This window comes from Notechis scutatus, chromosome 2 (genome assembly GCF_049901735.1).
Source record: "Notechis scutatus isolate UNSWTSFEM ecotype Mainland chromosome 2, rNotScu1.2, whole genome shotgun sequence".
Taxonomy (NCBI): domain Eukaryota; kingdom Metazoa; phylum Chordata; class Lepidosauria; order Squamata; family Elapidae; genus Notechis; species Notechis scutatus.
Genome location: NC_142010.1, coordinates 22,795,296 through 22,823,118, shown reverse-complemented (window position 1 = coordinate 22,823,118; position 27,823 = coordinate 22,795,296). Strand labels below are relative to the sequence as shown.

General features: G+C 44.0%; 1 protein-coding gene across 4 annotated transcripts in view; it reads left to right on the top strand.

Moving 5' to 3' along the window:
* Positions 1-27,823, top strand: part of LOC113421963 (laminin subunit beta-1-like) — a 106,902-nt gene that overhangs the window by 63,221 nt on the left and 15,858 nt on the right. For all 4 annotated transcript variants that reach the window (XM_087954431.1, XM_087954432.1, XM_087954433.1 and 1 more), the window contains exons 17-30: positions 1,012-1,133; positions 2,640-2,760; positions 4,941-5,133; positions 6,545-6,688; positions 7,620-7,851; positions 10,795-10,958; positions 12,712-12,936; positions 16,438-16,652; positions 16,780-16,876; positions 17,982-18,360; positions 21,876-22,060; positions 23,027-23,268; positions 24,166-24,369; positions 27,043-27,187. In XM_087954431.1, the coding sequence (XP_087810557.1) occupies positions 1,012-1,133; positions 2,640-2,760; positions 4,941-5,133; positions 6,545-6,688; positions 7,620-7,851; positions 10,795-10,958; positions 12,712-12,936; positions 16,438-16,652; positions 16,780-16,876; positions 17,982-18,360; positions 21,876-22,060; positions 23,027-23,268; positions 24,166-24,369; positions 27,043-27,187 (2,668 nt within the window). The remainder of the gene's footprint in view (positions 1-1,011; positions 1,134-2,639; positions 2,761-4,940; positions 5,134-6,544; positions 6,689-7,619; positions 7,852-10,794; positions 10,959-12,711; positions 12,937-16,437; positions 16,653-16,779; positions 16,877-17,981; positions 18,361-21,875; positions 22,061-23,026; positions 23,269-24,165; positions 24,370-27,042; positions 27,188-27,823) is intronic.

The following is a 27,823-nucleotide window of genomic DNA, read 5'->3' as shown; positions in this document are numbered from 1 at the left end:
ACATTTCTGAAGATTAAAATTTTATTTATTACTATCAGCATAGGGCCTACTATTAAATGCAGATTCTCAGGGAGGGAAAGGGGAAAAGAGAAGTGTAGAAAAGAAGGGAGAAAAGGGGGAAAAAGGTGTTGATTTCCAATTCCATCTGTTGCAGTAGAATAAGACATTAACCTTGAACCTCAGCTTTTTGCTTTTCCATAATAGTATAAACTACCATTTCTAAAACAACAAATCAATCTAATCAGTAAAACCCCAAATCAAAGTTTCATTTCCCCCCCCACCACAAGCACAAAGTCCAGAAGTGGTTTCCAAGTAGAAACAAGACTTGTATGTTTCTATTCATATCGGCTTACAATAAAATAGAATTAGCTCATCTGGTCACGTTTCCCATCTGATCTACTTGGGAAGGTTGCTATCACATGACTTTGAGCCAGCCACTTTCTTTCAGCAAAATCTGTTTCACAAGTTGATTGTTATGAGGATAATAGGTTTCACCAAGATTTCCTTTAGAGAAAAAAAAGGGCTACGATAATAATAAATATTTGGTCAGGTTTTAGGGGTTTCAAAACCAAATCTATCTTTTTTTTTATTATGGATTCAATTTTTGTGATCACTGATTTGTTCTTTAATAATGAACCATATGAACCTTTTTTGAGACAGAAAGAGTGATGAAGTTTGGTGCAGTGGTTAAGGTGCTGGCCTGAAAACTAGGGGAATGGGAGTTCTAGTGCTAGTCTTTGGCCTAAAAGCCAACTGGATGACTTTGGGCAGTCACTCTCTCTCAGCCCAATTCACCTCCCAGGTTTGTTATTGTGGGGAAAATAGGAGGAAGGAATATTATGTATGTTTACTACCTTGAATTACTTATAAAGTAATAAAGGTGAGATAAAAGTACAGTGCATAATAAATAAATAGGGTTCTCAAGAAGGATCTCCATTCTGTGTGAGAATTTGAGACGGCTATTATTTATTCTGGAATCCTGTCTTTAAACTGCTTGTATCTCCTCTTCAGTCCACAGAAGATTGGGAAGTTGTTGTCGGTGTCAGCTCGCAGGACCTACCAGTAAGTCCACGTTGTGGCAATTTGCTGCCCTCTGAGCAGGTGTATCAAGGGAGCTTGCCCCATACCTCCAGGTGAGGGGAAAAAAGATGGGTGCTGGTGGGCAATGTTTGTGGACACAAGAGATCTTAACCCAAAATGTTCTTTAATTTTATTCCAAACAGCTTACTCAATGGGGAAGTATATTACAGAGCCTATTACTGTTTGTTTTCACTGTAGGCTTCCCGTCACTAATGATCGTTCTTAAATTGATGGATTAGGATGCACCTGACAAAATGAAACAGTGCTGTGGGCTGAATTCTACATTTTCCAGAGTCCTTTGATACTCAAGAGAATATGTTGTTCGGCAGATGAATGTCTGCAGAGAGGCTCAAAATGTTAGGATGGAGCTGTGATCATGCGCTCAACACTTTGCCTCTTTTTATGTGTGTTACATGTTAAAAAGCTGTGGGACTTTGATCAAGTGGATGCAGCTGCCATCTTTAACTTTTTGACATTTCATTACCAAACTGGGTAACATCATCAGTGCTTACCTACAAAATACAAAAATCTACAGCAAACAAAGTGCTAAAATTTTCTGGAAAATAGTAATTATTCATTTTTAATAAGGCACTGTCCAATACTCTGACTTTCTATCCTTAAGGGATTTTTACTGGTAAGGAAAAGATGGAAGAAGGTGTGGGGAAGGAAAGAAGGGTTAAAAATGAAAGATAATGGCACCTGGTGTCTCTTTTCCGAATGAGGTAGTTAGGTTGCCAAATAATGACTTAGCCAACAAGTCTCTTTACCCATGTTCCAATTGTAACATTGTAAGGTTGAAACTTGTGTTTTGGCACAACTGACTTTTCTTTCATCTGGATATTTGGTGCTGGCTCGACTGACTTTTTCCTATAATTAAATGAAAAGCTCCTGTTTTATGTGGTTAGAAAGTTATTGATATTTTGGTTTGGCTAAGGGCCTCTACGTGTGCCAATGGAATTCTATTCTGCATGAGACTTTGCCTCATCACTTCCATGATTTCTTTCTAAAATACTTACTAACTCGATATTTCTTTTCAGAGGCTGCTGCTGCTGTCTATTCTAGTTTTTAAAAAAAAGATTGTATGGCTTATTTCTCTACATACAAATTCCATTTTGTATGAATTTAGCTTCTAGCATTTGTGAGAGATTGTGATCAATGTATGGATTTCCTTTTCTCTGGCTTTTCAATCATGTTCTATTTCTCTCCTTTTCACTTTATTGATTCTCTCTCTCTCCCTCTGCCCCTCCCTCTCCCTCCCTCCCTCTCTCCCTCTCTCTCTCTCTCTCTCTCTCCATGTCCTTCTTTCTAACAAGATGCTTAATAGTTTGGCTTACCACATGGCCTGCTAGGTGATCTGGTCCTACACCTCCCTTCTCAACATGGCTCTCTTTGATCTTCCGATCTGGCAAGTGCAGATATCAATTCCCCAAGCCTACTATCATAACTGTCTTCATTTATGAACTGGCCTTTTTTATCCTGCCAGCATCTGTCTCTACCCTAATGCATTCTGTGTTTTTTTCTTTTTCCTGACAAGATCTTTGCTTATCGTTGTTCCCCAGATACTTGCTTCTACCGAAGCCTTTCTGCTTTGAACCCAGAAACCATTACAAGATCGTCGTGCGGTTCCAAAGAGCAGGCGTAGCACAACGGCATCCTGCAGCTTTCATCCTGGTAGACTCGGTGAGAACCCCTTTCTCTTAAGGAGCAGCCCAGTGCTCCGCTGGGGTCTAAGCTACTTTCCTTGAGTCTTATACTAATGTCTCTCAAGGATAGTCATCTCATTTCGTTCTCTCTCCTGTTTTAATGTGTAGGTAGTGCTTGATTCATGACCACAGCTGCCAGCAGAAATTTCTGTTGCTAGCAAGACGGTTGTTAATGAATCACGCCTGATTTTACACCCTTTTTTTTTGCCAGGGTTGTTAAGCAAGTCACCATAGTGGTTAGGTGAATTGCAAAGTCGTGAAGTGAATCCATTTTCCTCCATTGATTTTCCTTGTTTGAAGACAGCGGGGAAGGTCACAAATATTGATCATATGACACACACACACACACACCCCAGGATGCTGCAACTGTTGTAAATACATCCTGGTTGCCGAGGGCCCAGGTTTTGAGGATGTGTGACCCTGGGGATGTTGCAATGGTCATAAGTACAAGGACCAATTGTAAACCTTTTTTCCCCCAATGCTATTATAACTTGAAACAGTCATTACATGAATGGTTGAGGGTCAAGGACTGTTATGTACTTGTTTTGCATACTCGTGATACTGCAGTCCTATTGGACAGATACTGCCGCCAACCGATTGGTAGATAACAACAGTTCTGATTGGCCGCCTAAGCGGTGGGAGTTTTAAATAAATGCCATTGGTTGCGAGCCGCGAGCAGCCGCTATAAAAAGGGCTGCCGCGGCTCGACTTTAGTTGACGTTACTAACAGTTAATAAAGAGCTGAATTCAATTCCGGTCTCGAGTCTTCTTTGTTCTGGCGATAGAACAAGGACTACCTGTATTTTGATGATTATTTTTGTATTTCTTTGATTTTCTTTGTCATTTTCTTTTCCACTTTGTTGGTGGAACTCTGGGTGAGGGTGTTTTAATCCATAAACGACTGGAAAACAAATTACGGTCTGGTGAACAGATAGCCCTTTGACTTACGATCTTACAATTGAGTGCAACATTTCTGCTGCTAAACGAGACGGTTAACTGAGTTCTGATCCATTTTACGGCCTTTCTTGCCACAAGTTGTTAAGGGAATCCCTGCAGGTCTTACGTTTAGTAACACGGTCGTTAAGGGAATCTGACTTCCCCCTTGATTTTGCTTGCTAGAAGGTCACAAAAGGTAATCCCTTGACTCTGGGGTATTCCAACTGTCTGTCAACTAAAAGGATACTCCTTTGGTCTTTTTAGCTGCCAGAAAAAGGGAGTGGGGGGGAAACAAGGCATTCTTGTCAGAGCATAAGAAGGTTATTGGAGAGCATGATGGATGACTCTTGGAGACTGATGTGTCCCATTGGAGAAGTCACATCCAGGGGGTGGGGGGAAGACCAGGGTCAAGGGGGAAATGTATGATGTGATTTAGTATCGGCTGCACCCAGCCATGCGTCAACATGGCCACCCCTAATAAATCAATTTACTTTTCTCTGAGATGCAGCTAGAGACTTTTGATTTGAATGAGGGTGGATCTGTTGGAGCCCTGACACCGTCGTGATTCTGAACCAGTTGCCAGGCACCCAAATTTCAAACACGTGACCATGGGGACGCTGTAATGGTCATAAGTGTGAAAAACAATCACAAGTCACCTTTTCCAGTGCCATTGTAACTTTGAACGGTCATTAAACGAACGGTTGTAAGCTAAGGAAGACCTGCAATGTGTTAATGTGTCAAGCTCCCTGAGCATTTTGTGAATGGAAAGATTGAATGAGAGGTAAATGAGGTAAATAGATGGTGGGGGGGAGAGAGAGAGAGGGAGGGAGGGAGAGGGGAGAAGAGAGAAGAGAGAGAGAGAGATGAGAGGGAGAGAAGAGAGAGAGAGAGAGAAAAGAGAGAGGAGAGAGAGAGAGAGAGAGAGAGAGAGATTTGACAGTGTTTTTTTCTTCAGGATCCAATCTGGGTCAGTCACTGGCACCAGAGATTTAGTCTTCTGAGCTTTCGGGCTCATGCTGGAGCTCCTCCTCAGAACCGGTGAGAAAGAAGTTCCCTGAGGATAGGCTCCAGCACGAGCCCGAAAACTCAGAAGACTGAACCTCTAGTTCCAGTGACCGACCCAGATTGGATCCGTCAACATTATCCTGGGACATGTATCTTTGCCTCCGTACGTGTTTTTTTTCCCCCTCTAAGATTTCCTCCTCCTTTTATCCCACACAGCTGGTTCTCTTACCCCATGTGACAGAACTTCCTGGTTTCCATGGTGACAACCCAGCTTCCGTGGAGCGCCGGGAGGCCCTGGAACACTACACTTGCCTGGAATTGTTTCGCATGGCCACCATGCCTGACTTGCCCGAGACCTGTGCCCGCCTGCTCTGCAGCATTTCTGCCCTGATCCATGATGGGGGTCTGTGTAAGTGAAAGGATGCCCCCCTCCAGGTGGGAGAGGGCCAGTGTCTCATTCCCCAAGGGTGTTGAATTCCAGGAAGCATCAGCCCAAACTTATATGGACCGATGGTGGGAATTCCAGCGAGGCAAACAGCTTTGATCTTCTCGAATCTGGTGTTATAATGCTATGGGCAAGGATAGAGCCCAGTGTCTGAAAAATTAAATGGGGACAAACGTAGCAAAATATTTCCTATAAATCAGCAAGTTTTGGACTGAAGGATGGAAGTTTCCTCAGGGTGAGCTCAATCTGTGCATAAGAATACAGAATAACAGAGTTAGAAGGGGCCTTGTAGGTCATCTAGTCCAACCCCCTGCTCAAGCAGGAGACCTTATACCAGGGGTGTCAAACTCACGTCGTCACGGCATAATCATGTGACATATCGAGACTTTTTCCCCTTCGCTAAACTGGGCTTGGGTGTGGGCAGCATGTGATGCATCCGGCCCGTGGGCCAGGAGTTTCACAGCCCTGCCTTCTATCATTTCTGACAAGTGGCTATCCAGTCTCTTCTTGAGAGTTGATGAAGCTCCCACAACTTCCGAGGGCAAAGCTGTTCCATTGGTTGATTGTTCTCACTGTCAGAATGTTTCTCCTTATTTCCAAGTTAAAACTCTCCTTGTTCAGTTTCCATCCATTATTCCTTGTCTGGCCTTCAGGTGCTTTGGAAAATAGCTTGACCCCTTCCTCTCTATGGCAGCCCCTCAAATATTGGAAGACTGCTATCATGTCTCCCCTGGTCCTTCTCTTCACTAGACTAGCCATGCCCAGTTCCTGTAACCGTTCTTCTTATGTTTTAGTCTCCAGTCCCCTAATCATCCTGGTTGCTCTTCTCTGTACATTTTCTAGAGTCTCAACATATTTTTTATAGTGTGGTGACCAAAACACCTAAGGAGGCATCACAAGAGAAGTATAAGAAAGGGAATTTTCCTATGGATGATTGTTTCTGAATTCTGCAGTCAGAAAACATTATTTCCAGACCTGAAATGTCTTAAAATATACAATCATCAAGTCTAGAAACCTTTAAAATTTTCAAGCTAATAAAGCAAATGCTTGATAATATCAGGAATGTGATTTCCTGATTACTGCTGAAAATCATGTCTTGATTCCTTGATTATTTTATTATCTCCATTAGCATTTTGGAGTTCTGCTGCAGAATCTACTGCATAGCATAAGCAGGCGTGTCCCAAATATTGCTTGCCTTTTGAGTCAGCTCTAGAGGGAGGAGTTTTATTCAGTCTTCCAGGGAGGCATTTTCTCACATCCTTCACCTTGTGACCCCAAAATCCAAGATCAGTCCAATCTTACTTGATTGCAGGATGCCTTTTATGTTCCACCTATAACCCTAATTCTTGCATTGTTGTATTTTTCTTCTCCTAAGCCTGTCAATGTGACCTCCAGGGTTCCACCAGCAGCGTCTGCCATAAACTGGGAGGACAGTGCCAGTGTAAGCCCAATGTTATGGGTCGGCAATGTGACCAGTGTATCCCAGGCACTTACGGATTTGGACCTTACGGCTGCAGCTGTGAGTACCTAAGGCTGGACCTGCCTCATTTTTATCTTTTTTCAAAATGGATGCCTGACAGGAAACACACGAGCACAGTAACAACCAGCATTCTAAGTCAGAGAGGAATGAAACCTCTGGCTGAAAACAGAATACTTTTTTTATAGAGTGGCACAAATGATGTTAGCTTTGATATAGATTAGATCAGGGGTGTCAAACTTGATTTCACATAAACCAAGGACTGCCTGTATTGACACAAATTACGTCCATCCCTGCAATTCCATTCTCATTCTCATTGAATAAGGATGAGCTTTCCTGACCCACCATCAGAATAAGGTCTCTGTAAGCAGTGGACTTTTCCCCTTCAACCGAAAAGAATGAACTTCTGAAAGCTAGGTGCTTCGAAAGGAGTTCTTTATTGAAAGGAAGTGAGCCCAGTACTAGTCAAAGCAGAATCTAAGATGCTTCCAGGCATACAGTAATAGATAAAGGGAGTTAGAACTCCTCCCCTTATTCTGATGTGGATTTAGTCAAACCAAGAACCAATATGTTAATTCCCTACCCCCCTTTTTTCTGGGAATGTATCTTAGAAGAGTTTCCCAGGGAGTATCTTTCAGAGCTGGAATTTTTATGGTCCCTTCTCCTCTTGCTATCTCTCCAAGAGGTGACAAGTTTCTAGACATCTGGCTCCAGTCCTCCAGTTGTATATCATGTGCAAGTTATACAGAATCAATATAAGATTTAAGATATTCAGGTTACATCAAAAAGGATTACTTGTACCAATTCCCCCCCGGCCCTTCTTCTTACATTGAAGAATAGCAGATACCATGGATCTGACAGTCTCCATGTTTGTCGATCCCCCAGTTCAGCCGATCACTTTTGAGTGCATTTCTCTAGTTGGATACCATAGAAATGATCCCTGAAAGTTCTACTATGACTCTTGTTTTCACAGCCTGTGCTTGTTCCCCTGAGGGTTCGATCTCCAAAATCTGCAACCCAGTAAGTGGGCAATGCCGATGCCAGCAGGGTATCGTGGGACGCCAGTGTGATCAGTGTCCACCAGACCAGTGGGGCTTCCCTCACTGCCGTCCTTGTCACTGTAACGGGCACGCAGAGAAATGTGATTCACACACCGGAGCCTGTCAACAATGCCGAGATTATACAGCAGGCCGCCATTGTGAAAGGTGAGCATGGCAGACGAATGGAAAGTTAGAGTAAGGCCCCACTTCATTAAGCCATAGGAGAAATGTTGTGCTGAGAATGATTAAGCATTTCTAACAAATAAAATGATTTGAGTGATGTATCTACGAGGGCTATCCACAAAATAGATTACGTTTTCGTCTGTAGCAAGAAGGGGCCGAGCTAGCGTGGCCATCTTTGGTCTGTGCGTCCGCCGCTCAGTCTGCATCTAGTCGTGCTAGTGGGAGGTTCGTATCGTTGCCCATTATTTCACAGCAAACGTTTGAAATGTGTGCTGCAATTGAAAATCCCGCGAGTTGTGAGGTGCGATCAGTGATAAGGTTTTTGTTGGCAAAAAACCATAAACCGATTGAAATTTTTCGGCAACTGTGTGAAGTGTATGGGGACAACATCATCACTGAAGGTGGAGTGCGCCAATGGTGCATTAAGTTTAAAAATGGCCGAACTACAGCACTCGAGAAGTCCTGAATGCTTTCAAGTGGGAGATTTTTCCTCATCCGCCCTACAGCCCCGATCTTGCACCAAGCGACTACCACTTGTTTCCGAGGATGAAGACCTGGCTTGGAACACAGCGCTTTGACGACGACGCGGAACTGCGGGCGGGCGTGACTGACTGGCTCAAATCTCAGGCGGCTGAATTTTATGACAATGGAATTACAAAGCTTGTTCACCGCTATGATTAAGTGCCTCAATTTGTTCGGTGAATATGTTGAAAAGTAGTATTTAAGTGTCACTTTCAAGTGTATATAATAATTTTTTTCCCTACACTTTGTTTTTTTTCTATCGCAAAATGTAATCTATTTTGTGGATAGCCCTCGTATTTATGCTGGGCAGGATTATGATCAAAGATAACATTTTTTTTCCCCCCATCTTGTTCCTTGAGGCAATCTAGAGGAGTCTTTCATTTATTCTCCCCTAAGAATGGTGTTATTCTTACTTCATAGATATCAATCTTCAGGGGAAGAGTTGAGCTGAACTTGCAGAGTTATTTTAGGAAGAACCCGTGTGACATCTACAATCCAGCTAGAGTCTACAAGGAGATGATAGATAAATTGCATAACTAAATAAACAATTGATGGCATAAGAAGTTTAACAGAAAGTAGGTTACCTATGAGTTTGAAGGGGGAAATGTTAAAAAGGAATATGTTGGGAGGTGCTGTAGAGTGCAATATTAATTTGTAGAGTCATAGAAATTGTGAATTAAAAGACACTTATAGGTCATCCAGTCTAACCCCTTACTCAGTGGTGGGACTCATCTCTGGAGGGGATGAGTCTGCCTATTGTGATGAGGTAGACCGGTTGCTTTCGTGGTGTGGAGACAATAACTTGGTCCTTAATGCCAATAAGGCAAAGAGCTTATAGTGGACTATAGAAGGAACAGATCAGACATCCAGCCCTTGATTATCAATGGAAACCAAGTGGAGCAAGTGGCCATGGGTGTTACCATAAAAGAGGACCTGACCTGGGATGCTCACATTGCAGCACTGGTCAAAAAGGCCCAGCAGAGATTATACTACCTGAGGCTTCTCAGGAAACAACAACTGAATGAAAAACTGCTGGTGACCTTCTACCACTGCACCATAGAGAGTATTTTAACTTACTGCACCTCTGTATGGTTTGCCAATTGCACAGTGGCAGATAGGAAAGCACTCCAGAGGGTTAACGTCATTGCCCAGAAGATCATTGGTTGCCCTCTCCCCTCTTTGGAAGAGCTTTATAGCTCCCGCTGCCTTAAGAAAGCTCAAAACATTCTCAAAGATCCATCTCATCCTGGGAACCCTTTTTTTGAACTATTACCATCTGGCAGACGGTACAGGAGAATAAAAACAAGGACAAATAGGCTGAAAAACAGCTTCTATCCCAAGGCAGTAACTATATTGAATACTACTGTATAGTGCAATATTAATGCCATATCAGGTTTTCAATTCAATTGTATAGAATGTGAAGGATGTGTGTTTGTGTTTTATTTTTATAGTTATAATGTACACTGAAGATGGCGTTTAATTTTGTTGTATGAGGTGCAATGACAATAAAGTAAAGTAAACTAAACTCAGGCCTGAAATCCAGTAATTAATATCCATCAAGTAGCAATAGAGAACCTATTTCAGACCTATAGTGATTGGGAGTCTACCATTATTCTAGGGAAGACAGCTCTTCATCATCAGGAAATTCCTTGCATTCTTCAGCCCAAATTTCAATCCATCTCTTTGGTCCTTTTCTTGTCCTTGGTTTTCAAAAGAGAAGAAGTTCAGAGCTCTTTTGATATAGGTAAACTGTTGTCATACAAGCCATCAGTATTCTACAGATAGTCCTCGACTTATGACCACAATTCAGTCCAAAATTTCTGTTGTTAAGTGGAGACATTTCTTAAGTGAGTTTTGCCCCATTTTACAAACTTCTTTGCCTCTGTTGTTAAGTGAATCTCTGCAGTTGATAAGTTAAGTGAATCTCTGCAGTTGATAAGTTAGTAATAAGTTTGTTAAGTGAATCTGGCTTCCCCATTGACTTTGCTTGTCAGAAGATTGCAAAAGAGGATACGGTCATAAGTATGAGCCAGTTGCCAAGCATCTGAATCTTGATCGTACGATCATGGGGATGCCACAAAGATTGTAACTGTGAAAAATATCACTTTTTCACCATTCACTTTTTCACATAAGTCACTTTTTTCAGTGCCGTTGTAACTTTGGATGGGTCACCAAATGAACCATTGTTAAGTCGAGGACTACCTATATTTTGTGAGACCTTCTCCTTCATTGGAACTTATAATGTTGGTAGTGCTCCACAGAATCTTCTGCAGCAAGGTTTTATATACTATGGATCATATGAGTGCCCATTCTGGACCATACTAATTTGTGAAAAATAATCTTGAAAAAAATCACGATCATTTCAGAGGCCTGCCATTGCTTGGACTTCTGTTTCCCTTGCAGGTGCCTGGATGGATACTATGGAGACCCAGTCCTGGGATCAGGGCAACAGTGTCGGCCGTGTCCTTGTCCTGGATATCCAGGTTCTCGTCACTATTACGGCATTTCGTGCCAGGCTGACAGAGGCACAAACCAGATAGTTTGCTTGTGTGCTCCTGGCTACACAGGTAAGGTATATGTTAAATTCTCACTTAACGACCAGTTGCTAACACCACAGAGCTACTTTATTTATTCATTCATTCATTCATTCATTCATTCATTCATTCATTTATTTATTTATTTATTTTATTAGATTTGTATTGCCTCCTATTCGCCATGGCGACTCAAGGCTGCTTACAACCTATAAAACCACAATTTAAAACAATAAAACTTGTAAAATCAAATAAATTAATATAGTAAAATCACACCCACCCTCCTCTCCTTGCCCCAGCGACAGCAGATCACACGAGCCATTTAACAGGCTCCATCCCGCTCTGGGTTCCCCAGGCCTGCCAGCGGAACCAGGTCTTCTTCGACGCCTTTCGGAAGAGTATTAGAGAGGGGGCCATTCTAATCTCTGTGGGGGGGGGGGGGGATGATGTTCCAGAGAGAGGGAGCCACCATGGAGAAGGCCCTTCTTCTGGGTCTCACCAGGTGTATCTTCCTCAGGGATGGGACCCGCAACATTCCCTGCCTCCCCGTTCTGATGGGCCAGGTAGATGTGACTAGCAAGAGATGGTTCCCTCAGATAGCCTGGTCCCAAGCCATGAAGGGCTTTAAAGGTGACAACCTTGAATTGCACCCAGAACTTTCTTACAAGAACTTTCAAAGTTCCAACAGTTCCAACAGTCATGCGACCCCATTTCATAACTGGCTTGTGTTTACGGCCACTTGTGATGTCCCAGGCTTTTTCTTTTTTGCTGTCTTGGGCATTTATTTCTGGCTTCTGGCAAAAAAAAAAAAGAAGCCCATTGGAGAACAGGGGTTTGTTTAACAACTATGGCATTCGCTTAACCATCATTGCAAAGAAAGGTCACAAAATCAGGTGCCTAACAACTACCATGACTTGTATCTGTAATTACAGGCTCAGTTACACTTGTAAGTTGAGGACTACCTGTATCCTGGGGCAAGGAAGGTGTATGATTGCCGCAATAATTTAAGTTTCAGAATTCGGTGATGCTCCATCCTTTGCAAGCCCACTTTCTCCAGTATCCCTTTCAAGTATTATCGGACTCTTGGCACAGTTATGCTAAGTTGACCTGCCCATCATGTGACTCAGCAAAAGAATACAGTCAGCAGATGCATGAGACCTCCTATGTCTTTTTGCAGACCGATGCAGGGAGCACAAACAGTAGTAGCCCCATGGAGATACTTGTGTCGTCTTAAGACTTGCAAGCCAATCCCTGGATTTATTTTCTGCTAATTTTCCCTCCCTCCCATGCACATACAGAGGTACACTACACATCCAGCTGGGACAGTGAATTTCATTATTAGCAATAGCACTTAGACTTATATACCGCTTACAGTGCTTTTTACAGCCCCCTCAAGTGGTTTTTACAGAGTCAGCCTCTGGCCCCCAACAATCTGGGTCCTCATTTTACCCACCTCGGAAGGATGGAAGTTGACCTTGAGCCTGGTGAGATTTGAATTGCAGTCAGCCGGTAGGCAGCAGAAGTAGCTGGCAGTACTGCATTCTAACCACTGTGCCACCGTGGCTCCTTAGTACAATATTAGTACAATACTTTTTCAGGCCTTTGGATACCAGAATTCCTATGAATCCAAATTTCCTCCACCAACTTCAACCCCAACCCCTCCTCCCAATTTCTCCGAAATCCATTAATATTGGCTGATTGTGAAGTAGCAGAGGAAGAGGAAGGAGAAAGTTCCATTTAAAAAAATAAAAAATAAAATCTCATGGATAACTTGCTCTTTTTCCTGCAGGGCCACGATGTGATCGCTGTTCCCCTGGCTATTTTGGAACCCCTGGGCAGGAAGGGGGTGCCTGCCGCCCTTGTCAGTGTAACAATAACATTGATCCCAGTGACCCCGAGGCCTGTGACCCACATACTGGTCAGTGTCTACATTGCCTTTACAACACCGGTGGACCCCACTGTGCTGAATGTCAGCCTGGCTACTATGGCAATGCCTTTCAACGGAGCTGCCGACGTGAGTGAGATAGCAATAAGCAATAGCACCGAGACTTATATACCGCTTCAACAGTGCTTTTACAGCCCCTCTCTAAGCGGTTTACAGAATCAGCCTATTGCCCCCAACAATCTGGGTCCTCATTTTACCCACCTCGGAAGGATGGGAGGCTGAGTCAACCTTGAGCCAGTCTGCAGGGTTGTCTTAACGCATGGGCCTGATGAGCACTTGCCGGTGGGCCCCACGAGCATAGGGGCCCCATACTAATCTGTGTATGTTAACCCTTCAATGCACCTTGTATCATATAAATGCAGCAACGTATTTATCACATTTTTACTGCATTTTTAAAAAAATTAACACTAACGTGCAAATATATGTTTAATTTTTATACGACCAGTTACATTTTTATTCCTATGAGTAGTTGTCATAGGGGCCCCAGTATGTTGCTTTTCCTGTGGCCCATAATTTATTTATTTATTTATTTAATTTATATTGCCGCCTATTTGCCCATGGCAACGCGAGGCGGCTTACACAATGTAAAACCATATTTAAAAAACAATAAAAACTAACAAAAAGAATGAAATAAATTAATAAAGTACAATAGAACAAAATTTGGAAGAAAAAAAAGCAACCCAACTCCCACCCCCGCCCCAACGACAGGGGATCACACTAGCCATTTGATGGGCTCCATCCTTCTCTGGGTTCCCCAGGCCCGCTGGCAAAACCAGGTCTTCGGTGCCTTTCGGAAGAGTGCTAGAGTGGGGGTCATTCTAATCTCTGGTGGAATGATATTCCAGAGAGAGGGAGCCACCACAGAGAAGGCCTTTCTTCTGGATCCCACCAGGTGTATCTTCCTCAGGGGTGGGACCCCGCAACATTCCCTGCCTCCTCGCTCTAATGGGTTGGGTCATCTTAATGCTCTTAAGACAGCCCTGCCAGTCAGGATTGAACTCCTGGAAGTCGGCAGAAATAGCCTGCAATATCAGTACGACATTCTAAACACTGCTGCACCACCACTTGATTGAGCCAGCTTGAGTGATAGGCAGAAATCCACGGGGAATGAGAAGGGGCTTTTGGGCGGTCTCCTTGAAGTTCTGAGATTGTGACCAGTCTTTATTTAATTTCATTTCTCTCTTTCCTTTCTTTTGGAAGCTCAGGGTGGTGCCTGGGGGGATTATTTCATCCTCCCAGCAGCTATCTGATAAAGTAGATTGGGTTGAGAGAATATAGAACAGTGGCCCCCAACCTTTCCAGCTTGGTGGCCCAGCGTGGGAGGGTGGGGTGCTGTGAGTGGCAGGCACATGTGTCCTCCACTCGCACGAACGCAGTTTCGTGTGAAGCTCCACTCAAATGAGTGGAGGATGCTTGCGCTCGTATGCAAAGCTCCATTTGTGTGAATGGAGTTTTTGCGCGCGACTGCAAGCGCCCACCTTTGCATACATGCGCTTGCCTGCCACTTGTGTGAGTGGAGCTTCGTAAGTGCACGCTTGCCCGTTGCTCGTGCAGCCCAATTTTGAACAGGCCATGGCCTGGTAATGGGCCGTGGCCCAGGAATTGGGGACCCCTGATATAGAACATGGTGTCATGCCCCTGGTAGAGACTGACTCTGAGGGAGAGGAGGAACAGTCGACAAGGAGTGGAAGTGTGGCTCCGAAGGTTGTGGAGGAGGCTGGAGAAGGGCAGAGGCCGGCTGGGCAGTCAGACGAGGACCCAGGCCCATCCCCTCCCCATCCTAGAGCTTGCAGGGAGGGGATTATAAGGGAGATACGTGGTCTACTGGGGAGGAGAGGACCTTGATCCTCTTCATAGGCTGCAGCTGTAACAACTGGATAAGAGGACGGACATGCGTACGGGCAAGTGCTGGAAACAAAGCATGGAAATATCTCTAGTTTATTGTTCCTCTCTGAGTTTGGCGTCCTTCCCAGTGTGCGTTCCGATATCTGTGGACGTCTTCAAGCCCTTATCTTGCCTGGTTTGTGTTGTTTTTTACTCTTTATAATTTAAACGGCATTTCCTCCTTCTTGTAACTGCTTGTGTGGGAGTTTTTTGTCTCCAGTCAAGGATATTTGGAGCTTGGAAGCAAAGTGAAGGAATAAAAGGGGCTTCACCTGTTTTTTTGCAACTGTGTTTATTTTGTATCCCATCCTGGGTCATCACACATAGAATCACAGAGCTGGAAGGGACCTTGGAGGTCTTCTAGTCCAACCCCCTGCTCAAGGCAAGAGGCCTTACACCATCTTGGTCAAATGGTTGTCCAGTCTATGTTTGAATTTATACTCAAAAATCACATTTCGGTCCTCCTGGTTTCTGTCCAACATTTCAGTTCTCATTCACACCAGTAATTCTGTGAACAATCATTGGGACTGGAGCCTACGTATATTGGTATCAGTGGGAGAAAATGTAGAGCCTTCTTGCACGTCGTTTCTGTATCTGAGTCAATGTTGGCCCCTTTTCCCCATGTTTATTCGCATCCCAGATTTTTTTCAACTTCATCCAACATTTTGTACTTTAAACCAATTTTAGCTGTATTCCTAGAAAAAGAAGTAAGCTGGTATAGAAGTAGGGCAGCTAATCAGGGCTCATTTTCTCTGCTCCCAATTTAGTCGCCATGGAATTAATTCCCATCTCCCAACAACCCCAGGAGATTCCAGTGCTTCCCCAACCCTTCAAACAGCCCTTTTCTCTCCTTCCCCCTAAAATCACACATACAGTCTGTGCATTTGTCCATCTGAATTTTGTTGCTAGTTGCGAAGTCGTGTCCGACTCATCGCAACCCCATGGACAATGTTCCTCCAGGCCTTCCTGTCCTCTACCATCTTCTGGAGTCCATTTAAGCTCACGCCGACTGCTTAAGTGACTCCATCTAGCCACCTCATTCTCTGTCGTCCCCTTCTTCTATTGTCCTCAATCTTTCCCAGCATTAGGCTCTTCTCCAGCGAGTCCTTCCTTCTCATTAGGTGGCCAAAGTATTTGAGTTTCATCTTCAGCACCTGGCCTCCTAAAGGGTTGATCTCCTCTAGGACTGACCGGTTGGATTGCCTTGCAGTCCAAGGGACTCGCGGGAGTCTTCTCCAGCATCTGAATTCATGCATGTATATTTGCCCGATCATCTATAAAACATTCCTCCTGAACAGCTAATAGGTTAATCAATCCAGAGAAGCCTCAAAAATCTTCTGAACTGGGATGTGTACATTAACCCAAAAATCTTGGAAGAGCTGTACACTACCAAAAATGGTGTTTGAGGAATTCAGAGGGGGGAAAAAATGAGATTTCACTAAAAAAAGACTTGAGTAAAAGATCCTATGTGATTCTTACAACTACATCTGAAGCAAAATCAATATATGCTTATGTATTCTTTCTGAAATTCTTAAACGCTACACACTCTGTAATCTCGTAAATAACACTGGAACCCACAGAATTTTGTTTGTGGATTCCAAAGAAATTCTTGGCAGGAAAAGCTGTAAGCCAGGCAAGCAGGGAGGCTGTGGCTTTACTGATACTAACCCTTATTCATTCTCCCAGGCTGCACATGTAATGAACAGGGCACTTTGCCCACCTACTGCTCCGAAGGCATCTGCCATTGCGATCAAACTACAGGCCATTGCCCCTGCCGTGCCAATGTGGTGGAAAAGAACTGCGACAGATGTGCCCAGAACTTCTGGGGTTTCGGCAGCGACTTGGGCTGCCAGCCATGTAACTGTGATCCGACCCATTCGTTACGCGCAGACTGCAACATGGTAAGGGACCAAGACCTTGGAAAGTTAACCCCAAATGAGAGGTGCTAAAACAGGCACAGTGACTTTGGGGCTTCTGGTATATTACTGCCCTCATTCTAAATGGCCTTTTTTTTTTTTTTTTACTCAGTTTACAGGGCAGTGCCACTGCCAGCCAGGTTTTGGAGGTCGTGTTTGTTCTCATTGCCAAGAAAATCACTGGGGCGACCCAGAAGAGCAGTGCTTAGGTAAATATGAGCATCGAATGTAATCAGACACTTTCTGCCAACAATACAATGTGCACACACAAAACAGCTTATTGAAAACCCTATCAGATTAAGAGTTGGATGTTTGGGAGGTTGTTCTCATGGGAATGAGTTCAGACTTGTGCCGGATTGTAAACCAGCTTTCCCCGATCTGGCGTATTAGATTTCTGCTGCCATCATTCTCATTTGAATCAAAACTCTTAGATTCGAATCAAAGCTAGAAAATGGAAATATAAAAAATGAAAATGTGAAATATTTCATATGATTGTAGGCTTCTAATGAGAGATTGGAATATATTAGTTGTATGATTTTCTTTATTGTGTTACTTATTTATATTAAATAAACATTGAGTTTAAATGTCGTGTTCGCAATTTTAAAAAAGAATTGAAGTTGCACACTTGGGAAAGATACCAAATTGGTGTCTTGCTGTAACCTCCATCTCCTATCAAACCTATTCTGTAATGTAGTAATTGACCCAAAAGATAAAAAATAATATTAACAATTATATACAATGTATATGTATATAAGTCCCCTCCCTCCCTCCCTCCCTCTTTCTTTCTTTCTTTCTTTCTTTCTTTCTTTCTTTCTTTCTTTCTTTCTTTCTTTCTTTCTTTCTTTCTTTCTTTCTTTCCAGAGTTTCTGAGTTTCCTCAGAAAGGTAGGTAGACAATAAATTTTATTAATTAAAAAAAAGAGCAAATAAATGTCGATTTGATTGTGTGACTATGGACTTGCTGCAATGGTTATAAGTACAAGCACCGGTCATAAGTCACTTTTTTCAGCAATGTTGTAACTTCAAACAGCCACCAAATGAATGGTTGTAAGTCGAGGATTATCTATAGTTCTGTGCAAAAGGGGAAGGTGCCTTATTTTAACAGTTCCATACCCTTTCCAACTTTGTACAAATTGGGATGGGCCCCATCCTGTCAGCCCTGTTGAGCAGAGAGAAGAAATTGGACAAGCTGACATACCTTTGCAGGTGAACTAAAGGGACTCCATGCTTTGACATCTTCTCTGTTTGTGTAATAATCTTTATTATTAGCTTATTAATTTTCCTTGGATATGACCTCCGACTTTGCTCCCTGCAGCTTGTAAATGTGACCCGATCGGCTCTGAGAGCCCACAGTGTGACCGCCTAACCGGACATTGTTTATGCCGTGGCAGCTTTACGGGAAGAAACTGTAACCAGTGCCAGCGTGGTTTCCAGATGAACTTTCCCCACTGTCCTCCCTGCCACAAGTGCTTTGGCCGGTGGGATCTCGTGCTGAATCAGCTCAATGAACAGCTGCAAAGGCTGCAGGAGAGAGTGCGGGCCCTGAAGGAAGGCGGCCCCATACCTGAAGCCAGCAACAGCCGTCTGCGCAGCCTGGAGAGCAGCTTGGCTTGGGTGGAACAGCTTCTGATGGGTAGAAAGAGTCTGAGTGGTTCTGTGCTACAGCAGCTCAACAACCTCCTAGCAGATACAAGGTAGGAGGTATAGGTAGTCCAATACAGGGGTCCCCAACCACCGGTCCGCGGACCGGTACCGGTCCGTGGAACAAGTCCTACCGGGCCGCTGGTTTGCTGGGCGCCGCCATCTTGTTTTGATGAAAAAGTGCTTCCGGTGAGCTTTTCCGGATAGAAAGCTCACCGGAAGCACTTTTTCATCAAAACAAGATGGCGGCGCCCAGCTGATGCCGGTACCGGGCTGCGCCATAAAAAAGGTTGGGGATACTGGGCCGCGGCATAAAAAAGGTTGGGGATCACTGGTCCAATAGGTAGAAGGTGGGAAGAATGGGGAGGAGAAACAGAGATATGGTCTCTCGTTCGTTTTCTGTGCATGACACATAATCTTCTTTCAGTCTATTGGTATTCTTCCATGGCCATCCTTGATGAGATATTTTTCACCACTTGATGATGATCATCATGGATCATCATTTTTACAGGTTACAGGAACTGGGCATGGCTAGTCTAGTGAAGAAAAGGACCAGGGGAGATAGCAGTCTTCCAATATTTGAGGGGCTGCCACAGAGAGGAAAGGGTCAAGCTATTTTCCAAGGCACCTGAAGGCCAGACAAGGAATAATGGATGGAAATTGAACAAGGAGAGATTCAACCTAGAAATAAGGAGAAATTTTCGGACAGTGAGAGCAATCAACCGACCAACAGCTTGTCTTCAGAATTTGCGGGAACTTTATCACTGGAATCTTTCAAGAAGAGATAGGACTGCCATTTGTCAGAAATGGTGTAGGTAGGGCAGTGGTTCTCAACCTGTGGGTTGCAACCCCTTTGGGGATCGAACGACCCTTTCACAAGGGTCGCCTAAGACCATCGGAAAACACAAATTTTCGATAGTCTTAGGAACCGGGCCATAATTTTATGATTGGGGGTCACCACAACATGAGGAACTGTATTAAAGGGTCACGGCATTAGGAAGGTTGAGAAGCACTGGTGTAGGGTCTCCTGCTTAGGCAAGGTTATGTGATCAAAATTTGGGTGCTTGGCAACTGGCATGTATTAATGACGGTTGCAGTGTCCCAGGGTCACACAATCGTTTTTTGCAACCTCCTGACAAGCAAAGTCAATGGAGAAGACAGATTCACTTAACAACAATATTATTATGTAAAATGGGGGCAAAACTCATGAACTGACTCACTTAGCAACAGAAATTTGGGGCTCTATTATGGTCGTAAGTTGAGGACCATCTATATATATCCCACCCAAGGGTGGGATTCAACTGGTGTTACTACTGGTTCAGTGACAGTGCGTTTTGCACGCATGTAAAGCATTCGGAAAGAAGTCATCAGCTGTGCCACCTGGACAGCTGACAAGCGCTGCGCACGGGTGCGCAGCATTTGAAAATCCTTGTCAGGCTACAGAACTTCTCCCATTCACTCAACTAGAATGAACTTCTGAAAACGTATCAAAACGAATCAAAAAGGAATCCTTTATTGAGATGAGATAATTCCTGTAGGAGTTCAAAGCAGCGTCTGAGGTCTCTCAGGCATACAGGGATACATAAGTGAGTTTAGAGCCCCTCCCCTTATCTCGATGTGTATTTAGTGAAACAAAAGCCAGTATGGTAATTCCTCCCCACCCCTTTTGTAAGTAACGATCTTTTTCACAGTTTCCCAGGGCATACCTAATTTCCCTCGCCCCCTTTTTAGAATGAACTTTTCCAGAGATTCCCAGGACCCATCTCACTGTGGAATTTTTATGATCTTCTCATCTCCTGGCTGTGCCTCTCAGAGGTGATAGCTCCGGCCATCTGGCTTTCATTGTATCATGCGTGGGTTATACAAATTCGATATAAGATTAAATATATTCAGGTTACATCAAGAAAGGATTTCTTTATCAGCCTCCCTCCCCTTTTCTTCTTCCACTGAAGAAATGACAGATATACGGATCTGACATCCTGCCCTCCTTAAAAAACAGATAGGTCTACCTGGAAAAAACAAAAATCATGCATTACATTTGCAATTCAGGATGGTTTATCAGGGTATTTTTGGTGGAACTTATGTAGTAATGTGGGTGCTTTTACGTGTTGTTTGGCTACCCACTCATTTTCTGAGGAAGGAAGGTGTTTCCAAGCTACTAAATATTGTGTGGATCCACGATGAGTGTGTGAATCAAGGATATCTTTAATTTCAAAATGTTGTTCCCCGTGTACCATAATGGGGGTTAGAGGTGTGGGAAGTGGGGGGTCTGAGGTTTGAAGTGATCTCTGGTTTGAGCAAACTACAGTGAAATACTAAATGAATCTGCCTAAGTGTTTTTGAAAGTTGAACCTCTACCGTCACAGGGTTAATAATTTTGGAGATGGGGAATGGGCCAATGAATTTTGGTCCTAATTTCTTAGAGGGTTGTAATGATTTTAAGAATTTTGTGGACAAATATACACGGTCCCCAATCTTGAAAGGTTTAGATTCACAACGTTTTTTGTCTGCTTGAGTTTTGTAAACTGCTCTAGCTTCCTGTAAAGATAATCTTACCACTGGCCACGTGGCTCCATCCACTCCTTAAGGGAGGGGATTTCAGAATCTTTGGTGGGTAGTTCTGGCATGGGGTTGAATTCTTGGCCCGTGGCTACCTGGAATGGGGTGAGCCCCATGCTGCTATGGACTGAGTTATTGTATGCTACCTCTGCAAAGGGAAGAAGGTCAGTCCAATTGTCCTGTTGGTGATTAATAAAACATCTTAAATATTGTTCTAATACGCTGTTTACTCTCTCCGTCGATCCGTCAGTTTGGGGGTGATTTCCTGACGACAACCCCTGGGTGGAGCCTAATAGGTTTAAAAATGCCCACCAAAATTTGGATGTGAACTGAACACCCCTATCTGAGATAATCCGTTCGGGAGCTCCATGAAGGCGATGGATGTGTATTAGAAACATCTTTGCCAATGCCTTGGCAGTTGGGATCTTTTGGCATGGAATAAAGTGAACCTGTTTGGAGAAAAAGTTCAGTTACAACCCAAATGACAGTATGTCCAGCACTTTCGGGAAGGTCCACCTATAAAGTCCATAGAGATCTCTTTCCAGGGTGCAGAAGGGTCTGCTACTGTTTGTAAAAGTCCAGGATATTTTCCTTGTCTTCTCTTTGCAGCAGCACAGGTGGGGCAGCTCGCAGCATAGCTTTCAATGTCCTTTTTGAGGGACGGCCACCCAAATTGTCTTTTGATGAGGTGCAGAGTTTTTACAAACCCAAAGTGTCCTGCTATTTTGGAGTCGTGGCTGTGCTGCGCAGAGCAGCTGAGGTTGAAAAAACAGGAAATAGAGGACAGCCAAGAGGCCAGGCGGGCGGGTGGGCAGGCGGGCCAAACAAATGACAAAAAGGTCGTTGCACCGAACCGGTTCTGCTGCTTTTCAGAGCTACCAGTTCTACAGAACCGGGCCGAACCGGTAGCATCCCACCCCTGATCCTACCTTTATTGCAAGGAATGTCTTGGCCAAAAAAGCATATGGGTGAGTGGGACCTGAGTCCTTATATTACCCTCCTTCTCTAGGGCGGACATGGATAAGCTGTGGGATCACCTGCAAGATACAGATTTGGGCCTGGATAGCACTGAATGGAAAGTGACAGAGCAAAGGAGCCACCTCAAAGCATTGAATGAAGAAGCAGACAAACTGAACCAGACCGTCAACTACCTTAGAAGTCAACTGGGAAAGATGGTAAACGCCAGCTTCAGTGGTAAGGAATTCAGTTTGGGGTTGCCACAATGTAAAAAAAGAGGTTGAGGCTCTAGAAAGAGTGCATGCAGATAAGAGCAACAAAGATGGTTAGGGGACTGGAGGCTAAAACATATGATGAATGGTTGCAGGGACTGGGCATCGCTAGTCTAGTAAAGAGAAGGACCCAGGAGAGACATGATAGCAGTCTTCCAGTATCTCAGGGGCTGCCACAAAGAAGAGGGAGTCAAGCTATTCTCCAAAGCATCTGAGGGCAGGACAAGAAGCAATGGGTGGAAACTAATCAAGGAGAGTGTTAGGGATATACACCCTAGCAGAACCTGCACGGCAGTCAGTCAGGCAGGCAAATATGTGAGATAAACGTTTTTGTAGCTTACACTCAGTAAAACAGATACACTGTGCTAGTTAAATAGTTTATTCCAGTAAGTGTTTTAGCATAGTCAGCAGTCCATACACTAGTTCAGTCCGTCCGGGATTATTCAGTTGCAAAGTCCAGTGTCGAAAAAGAGGTCAGTACACTTACAAATATCAGTCCAGTAATATATCTCTTCGCAGTAGAGATATGAAGGAGTCAAACCTCTTTTCTTCCTTCAGTTAAACTCACTATCATAGTTTATATATATTATTTTACCCAAACTACGTTAGGTAACCATGTTATTCTTAACAGAGAGAAGCAACCTAGAATGAAGGAGAAATTTCATGACAGTTAGAACACATTAATCAGTGGAACAACTTGCCTTCAGAAGTTGTGAATGCTCCAACACTGGAGGTTTTTAAGAAGAGATTGGACAACCATTTGTCTGAAGTGGTGTAGGGTTTCCTGCCTGAGCAGGGGGTTGGACTAGAAGACCTCCAAGGTCCCTCCAAGGTTATTCTATTCTAATTGTAGTTGCCATGTTACATAAAAGGAGCATCCATACAAGTCATGTTCCTTTCCTGATAAACCCTGTTTTTCCTCTGCTGGCAGAGTCTTTCCGTAGCATCGTGGAGTACTTCCAGCAATCGGAACAGGCCCTGAGGCAGGCCAATGCCTCTGTTCGAGGGCGTCAAAGTCCCATGGTCCAAGCCAAACATACCCGGGTGGTCACGGTTGAGCTGTTGAGACAAAGAGGAGAGGCTTTTGGCAAGAGGGCGGCTGCTCACCAAAGGACTCTGAATAACATCCAACGGAAGGTTGATGCTCTCCGCCTGAACAATATAAACCAGAAAGTGAGTCCCATAAGAGGAAAAGAATAGTAATGGCAGAAGCCGAGAGGAGTTTTCTGGGAGAAGGAAATGATAGCCCCGTCCAAACTGCCTTCTGGTTAGACTACAGGTGGACCAGCGTGCCAATTCTGGTTCTGCAAGTTTGCCGGGTTTACTAGGTTGAATTTGAGAACTTTTCTGTAAGAATGGTCACTTAAATGTGTATGTTTTAGGTGTGTGTGTCTCTGAACACACACATTTTTCTTTGCAATGGTGTCTAATACACACAATTTTTAAAATATTCCCTGTCAGGCCCCAAGAACCAAGGACGACATATGGAGTAGCTTCTGAGTAGTTTCCTTTATTGTTCTTCACCAACAGACAGAATCTTGTCAGACTAAAGCAACTATCTACATAACTACAGCTACGTATAACTATAAGTTATACTCTGGGAACTGCTAGTTTTAACTCTCTGCCTGCTGAGCAAACTTTCCAAGCTCTATTCCTCTTTGCCCTCTGGAAAGCAGTCCCTCCCCCCTGGGAATCCATATTACATTCCACCACATTCCCTAATGTAATAGATGTTTATACATGGCATTTTGTATTTTGTTGAGATTTTTCCCTCATGTGTCATTTTGAATAGGAATTACATTGCAGAATTTGGGGAAATGCCAATGTCAAATTTAGGTTCATGCAAACAAAATAGACAAGTTTGCAATCAAATGCACATTTAATTCATTTCCCTTTCCTGTTAAACAAACAAAATAGACAAGTTTGCAATCAAATGCACATTTAATTCATTTCCCTTTCCTGTTCCTTGTTCCTGAGTCCGGCATTTTCATGCTTGGTCTATTGATGAGGTCAACAGCTCATCAGAGGCCTCTTTTCGCTGGATCATCTTTGTTTGTTGTCTTGTTCTAGATCTGCGGAGGTTCTGGAGAAGAGGCCTGTGAAGAAGCTTCTTGTGGAGGAGCTTCCTGTAAGGACAGTTCAGGCCAAAGGCACTGTGGAGGCCCTGGTTGTACTGGAGCTCTTCCTATGTCCCTCAAGGCCCTACATTCTGCCCAGAATATCTCACAGCAGCTGGAGACCACAGCAAGTCAGTTGGTCACCATTGTTAACAAGGTACAATGCCAGGCTGACTGTATGGAAGCATACCATGAAAAGATGCTGTTAAATTGTAGATCACATTTCTTAATTGATTTAACGTATATATATGTGTGTGCTTTTGTCAGGTGTAAGGAACAAGGATGTCCTAGAGGGCTGATCCAAAGGTACCCTGTTTCTCCAACAATATGGCCTCCCCCAGTAGGAAGTCCCAGCATGTTTTATAGGCATGAAATGAAATGAAGCCCCTCCCCCCAAATTAAGGCCTATATTAAAACATGCGAAATGGGGGGGAATGGTGGGGGGGCTGGCCGTTAGGAAGTACTTTTGTTGCACACCCGGATATGGTGCTGCCTGCGTTGACCCCAATACGAAGTGCCCCACCAACGCTGAGGTCAACATCCAAGCCGTCGCTGCCTGCCCTGCCCGCCCGAAGATGCAAGGGGGGGAATTAAGTCACCCCCGAAAAGACGGCCTAGACATTTTTTCGGGGCTCAGAAAAAAATAAGGCCCGGCCTTATTATATGAGAAACACGGTAGTATTCAACCAGTTTGCACCGGTTCAGGTGAACTGGTAGCGGTGATTTGGCGTGGATTGCCGAACCAGTGGCGACCCCTGCCTGGCCATGCTCCCGACCCGATCGCCGGGTTGCCCAGTTGCTCACTTGCCTTGGTCACTCTCCAATTTTCCCTACCACGTTGCGGCCACGGTGCAGCTCGGACGGATGTTCTGCGGTGGCTGCCTCAGCCGCCTCAGGACATCCGCCCACCTGCCTGCCCTCCTGGAGCACGCTTACTTCCTTCTCCTGGCGGACACGCCTCTTCCAGACCAGACCAGACTAGACCAGCCAGCCAGCAGGTGGGTGGGTGGATGTCCCAGAGCTTCTTGCCCCCCCTTGTCGCAAGATGCCTGAAGCTGCTGCGTGCTTTTTTTTTTGGTGCGGCTGGAGTCCAGCCCCACCGAAATAAGCACACCCTGTTCTATGTGCTGGGCCCGGCAAGTCTGAGTAGCCAGCGCGGAGAACAGGGCGGTGCTGGACTGTTGGAGAAGCGGAGCAAAGCCGGAGTTCAGTAATGTTTGTTGCAAGAAAGCCTGCAACGGCCATGTGTTCTCCAGCCCCACCGAAAAAAAGCACAACATGCACCGGCCCATTGGAGAAGCAGAGCGGTAGCTACATGGTTCTCGCACCAAAAAAAGGGGCAGCTGGAGGAGACTTCTTGCATTGAAAAAGAGGCATCTGGAGACCGAAAAGGAGTCCCCTCCAGCCGTCTCTTTTTCAGCGCAAGAACCCTCCACCAACTGGTAGTAAAAAAAAATTGATTCCCACCACTGGGCTGATCAGAATGGTGTGCTTATTTCTACTTGCCTATTGATAGGAATCTTTCCAGACTAATTTACTTTATTTATTTATTAAATTTGTTTGCCACCCATATCGCCATGAGGTAATTCTGCATTAATGACAGAGACTACTACAAGAAGCAATACAAGGTTTAGGGTGGGTGGGTGGGGCTGTTTTCCGTAGCTTTCTCCCCATCAGCTGATTCAAGGCTAGTCAGCTTTTCCAGTCCTCCCCTGGATTCAGACTCTAACACACTTTTACAGATTTGTTTTTGTTTTTCTTAATAGAATCTAAGTGGCTTATAAAAACAACATGCAGTGACGCGTAACCCTAAGTGTGCCTTTAAAATGGTACCTTTTTTGCGGAAGATATTATGCCTGATTTGCTAAGTATTCTGACTTATTGTGTGGAGCAGCTGATACACACATGCTGATTAATGATTTCTGGTTAATTCCTCCTGTCTGCAGGAATGGCTTTTTTAAAAAAAGTCTAAAGTCACTTTTTTTCAATGCTGTTGTAACCTTGAATGGTCACTAAATGAACTGTTGTTCAAGGACTACCTGTAAATAAACATTCTTCCTTAAAAGTCAGGGTACTGTTCCTGTTGTGAACAGTTCCAATGTTTAGTCACAAAAGCGTCAAAAAAACACAAGATTATAGTAAAGCTTACATGGTGAATTGGGGGGGAAAAAAATATCAAGGTAGTATTTACCACTGTTCAAACAAAGCACACCCTACATGCATTGCATGGTCACAACCAAGGGTGGGATTCTACCAGTTCGCACCTATTCACTAGAACCGGTTGTTAACATTCTAAGCAGTTCAGAGAACCGGTCGTTAGAAGAAATTACTGGCCTAATCCTGTAAGGAAGGCAGGAAGGAAACATTCTGGTGTTGCTTACAGAAACTGCCTCTCCGTTAACCCTTATTACATTCTTGGCAGGACTAGACTTCCTGTCTCAGGAACTTCTCTGGAGTATTTTTCCCCCTCCTTTGCTGGTACTTTGCTTGTGTGGAGTGACCATTCAAAGTTACAGTGGCACTGAAAAAAGTGACGTATGACCATTTTTCACACTTACGACTGTTGCAGCATCCCCACAGTCATGAGAGGCCAGGCGAGGAGATGTGTGCCTCAATGTGAGTGATGTTGAGTTGGCCACGCCCAGCCAATAACATGACCTCCAAGCCATGCCCACCCAGTCACATGACCACCAAGTCACGCCCACCACCTAAGCCACGCCCACAGAACCGGTTGTTAAAAAATTTGAACCCCACCCCTGGTCACAACATCATTTTTTGACCCCCTTACCAGATGCCCCTGAGAAATACTAAGCTGAAGCTTCCATTCTAGGTGCAAGAAGTCCAGAACCTGGCACAGGATGCCAGGAACCACGCTCAGGACATCTTGGACCAGGCTCAAGGAGCTCGGAACCAGGTAGAGAAATCCACAGCCAAGCTGAGGGAATTCATCCAGAAGATAAAAGACTTCCTAGCAGGTACCAGAGCTTTGCTCACACCGAACCCTGAAATAAAGCATGTCCAAAAGTGAATGTATCCTCCGGCTGCCTTAATAAAATATAAATCCTAACTTCATAGAACCATAGGGTTGGAAGAAATATTGGAGATCTTCTAATCTAGTCCCCAGCCCAGGGCAAGAATCCTCATGCTCTCCCAGACTACCATAGCAATCCAACCTTCCATTTCCCACTAACCTGTCAGAGTTGAAGAAGCTTCTTGGATGAGAAGCAAAACATCTTCAAAAGAAAAAAAAACAAGAAAGTCCAGTTGCCTCCTGAAAAAGCACATTTAGGACAACCATGACCTGGATGACAGAGAATAGAATAGAATGGAGTAGAATAAAGTAAAGTAGAGTAAAATAGAATAGAATAGAATAGAATAGAATAGAAGAGAAGAGAAGAGAAGAGAAGAGAAGAGAAGAGAAGAGAATAGAAGAGAATAGAATAGAATAGAATAGAATAGAATAGAATAGAATAGAATAGAATAGAATAGAATAGAATAGAATAGAATAGAATAGAATAGAATGGGATGGAATGGAATGGAAGAGAAGAGAAGAGAAGAGAAGAGAAGAGAAGAGAATTAGAAGAGAATAGAATTAGAATAGAATAGAATAG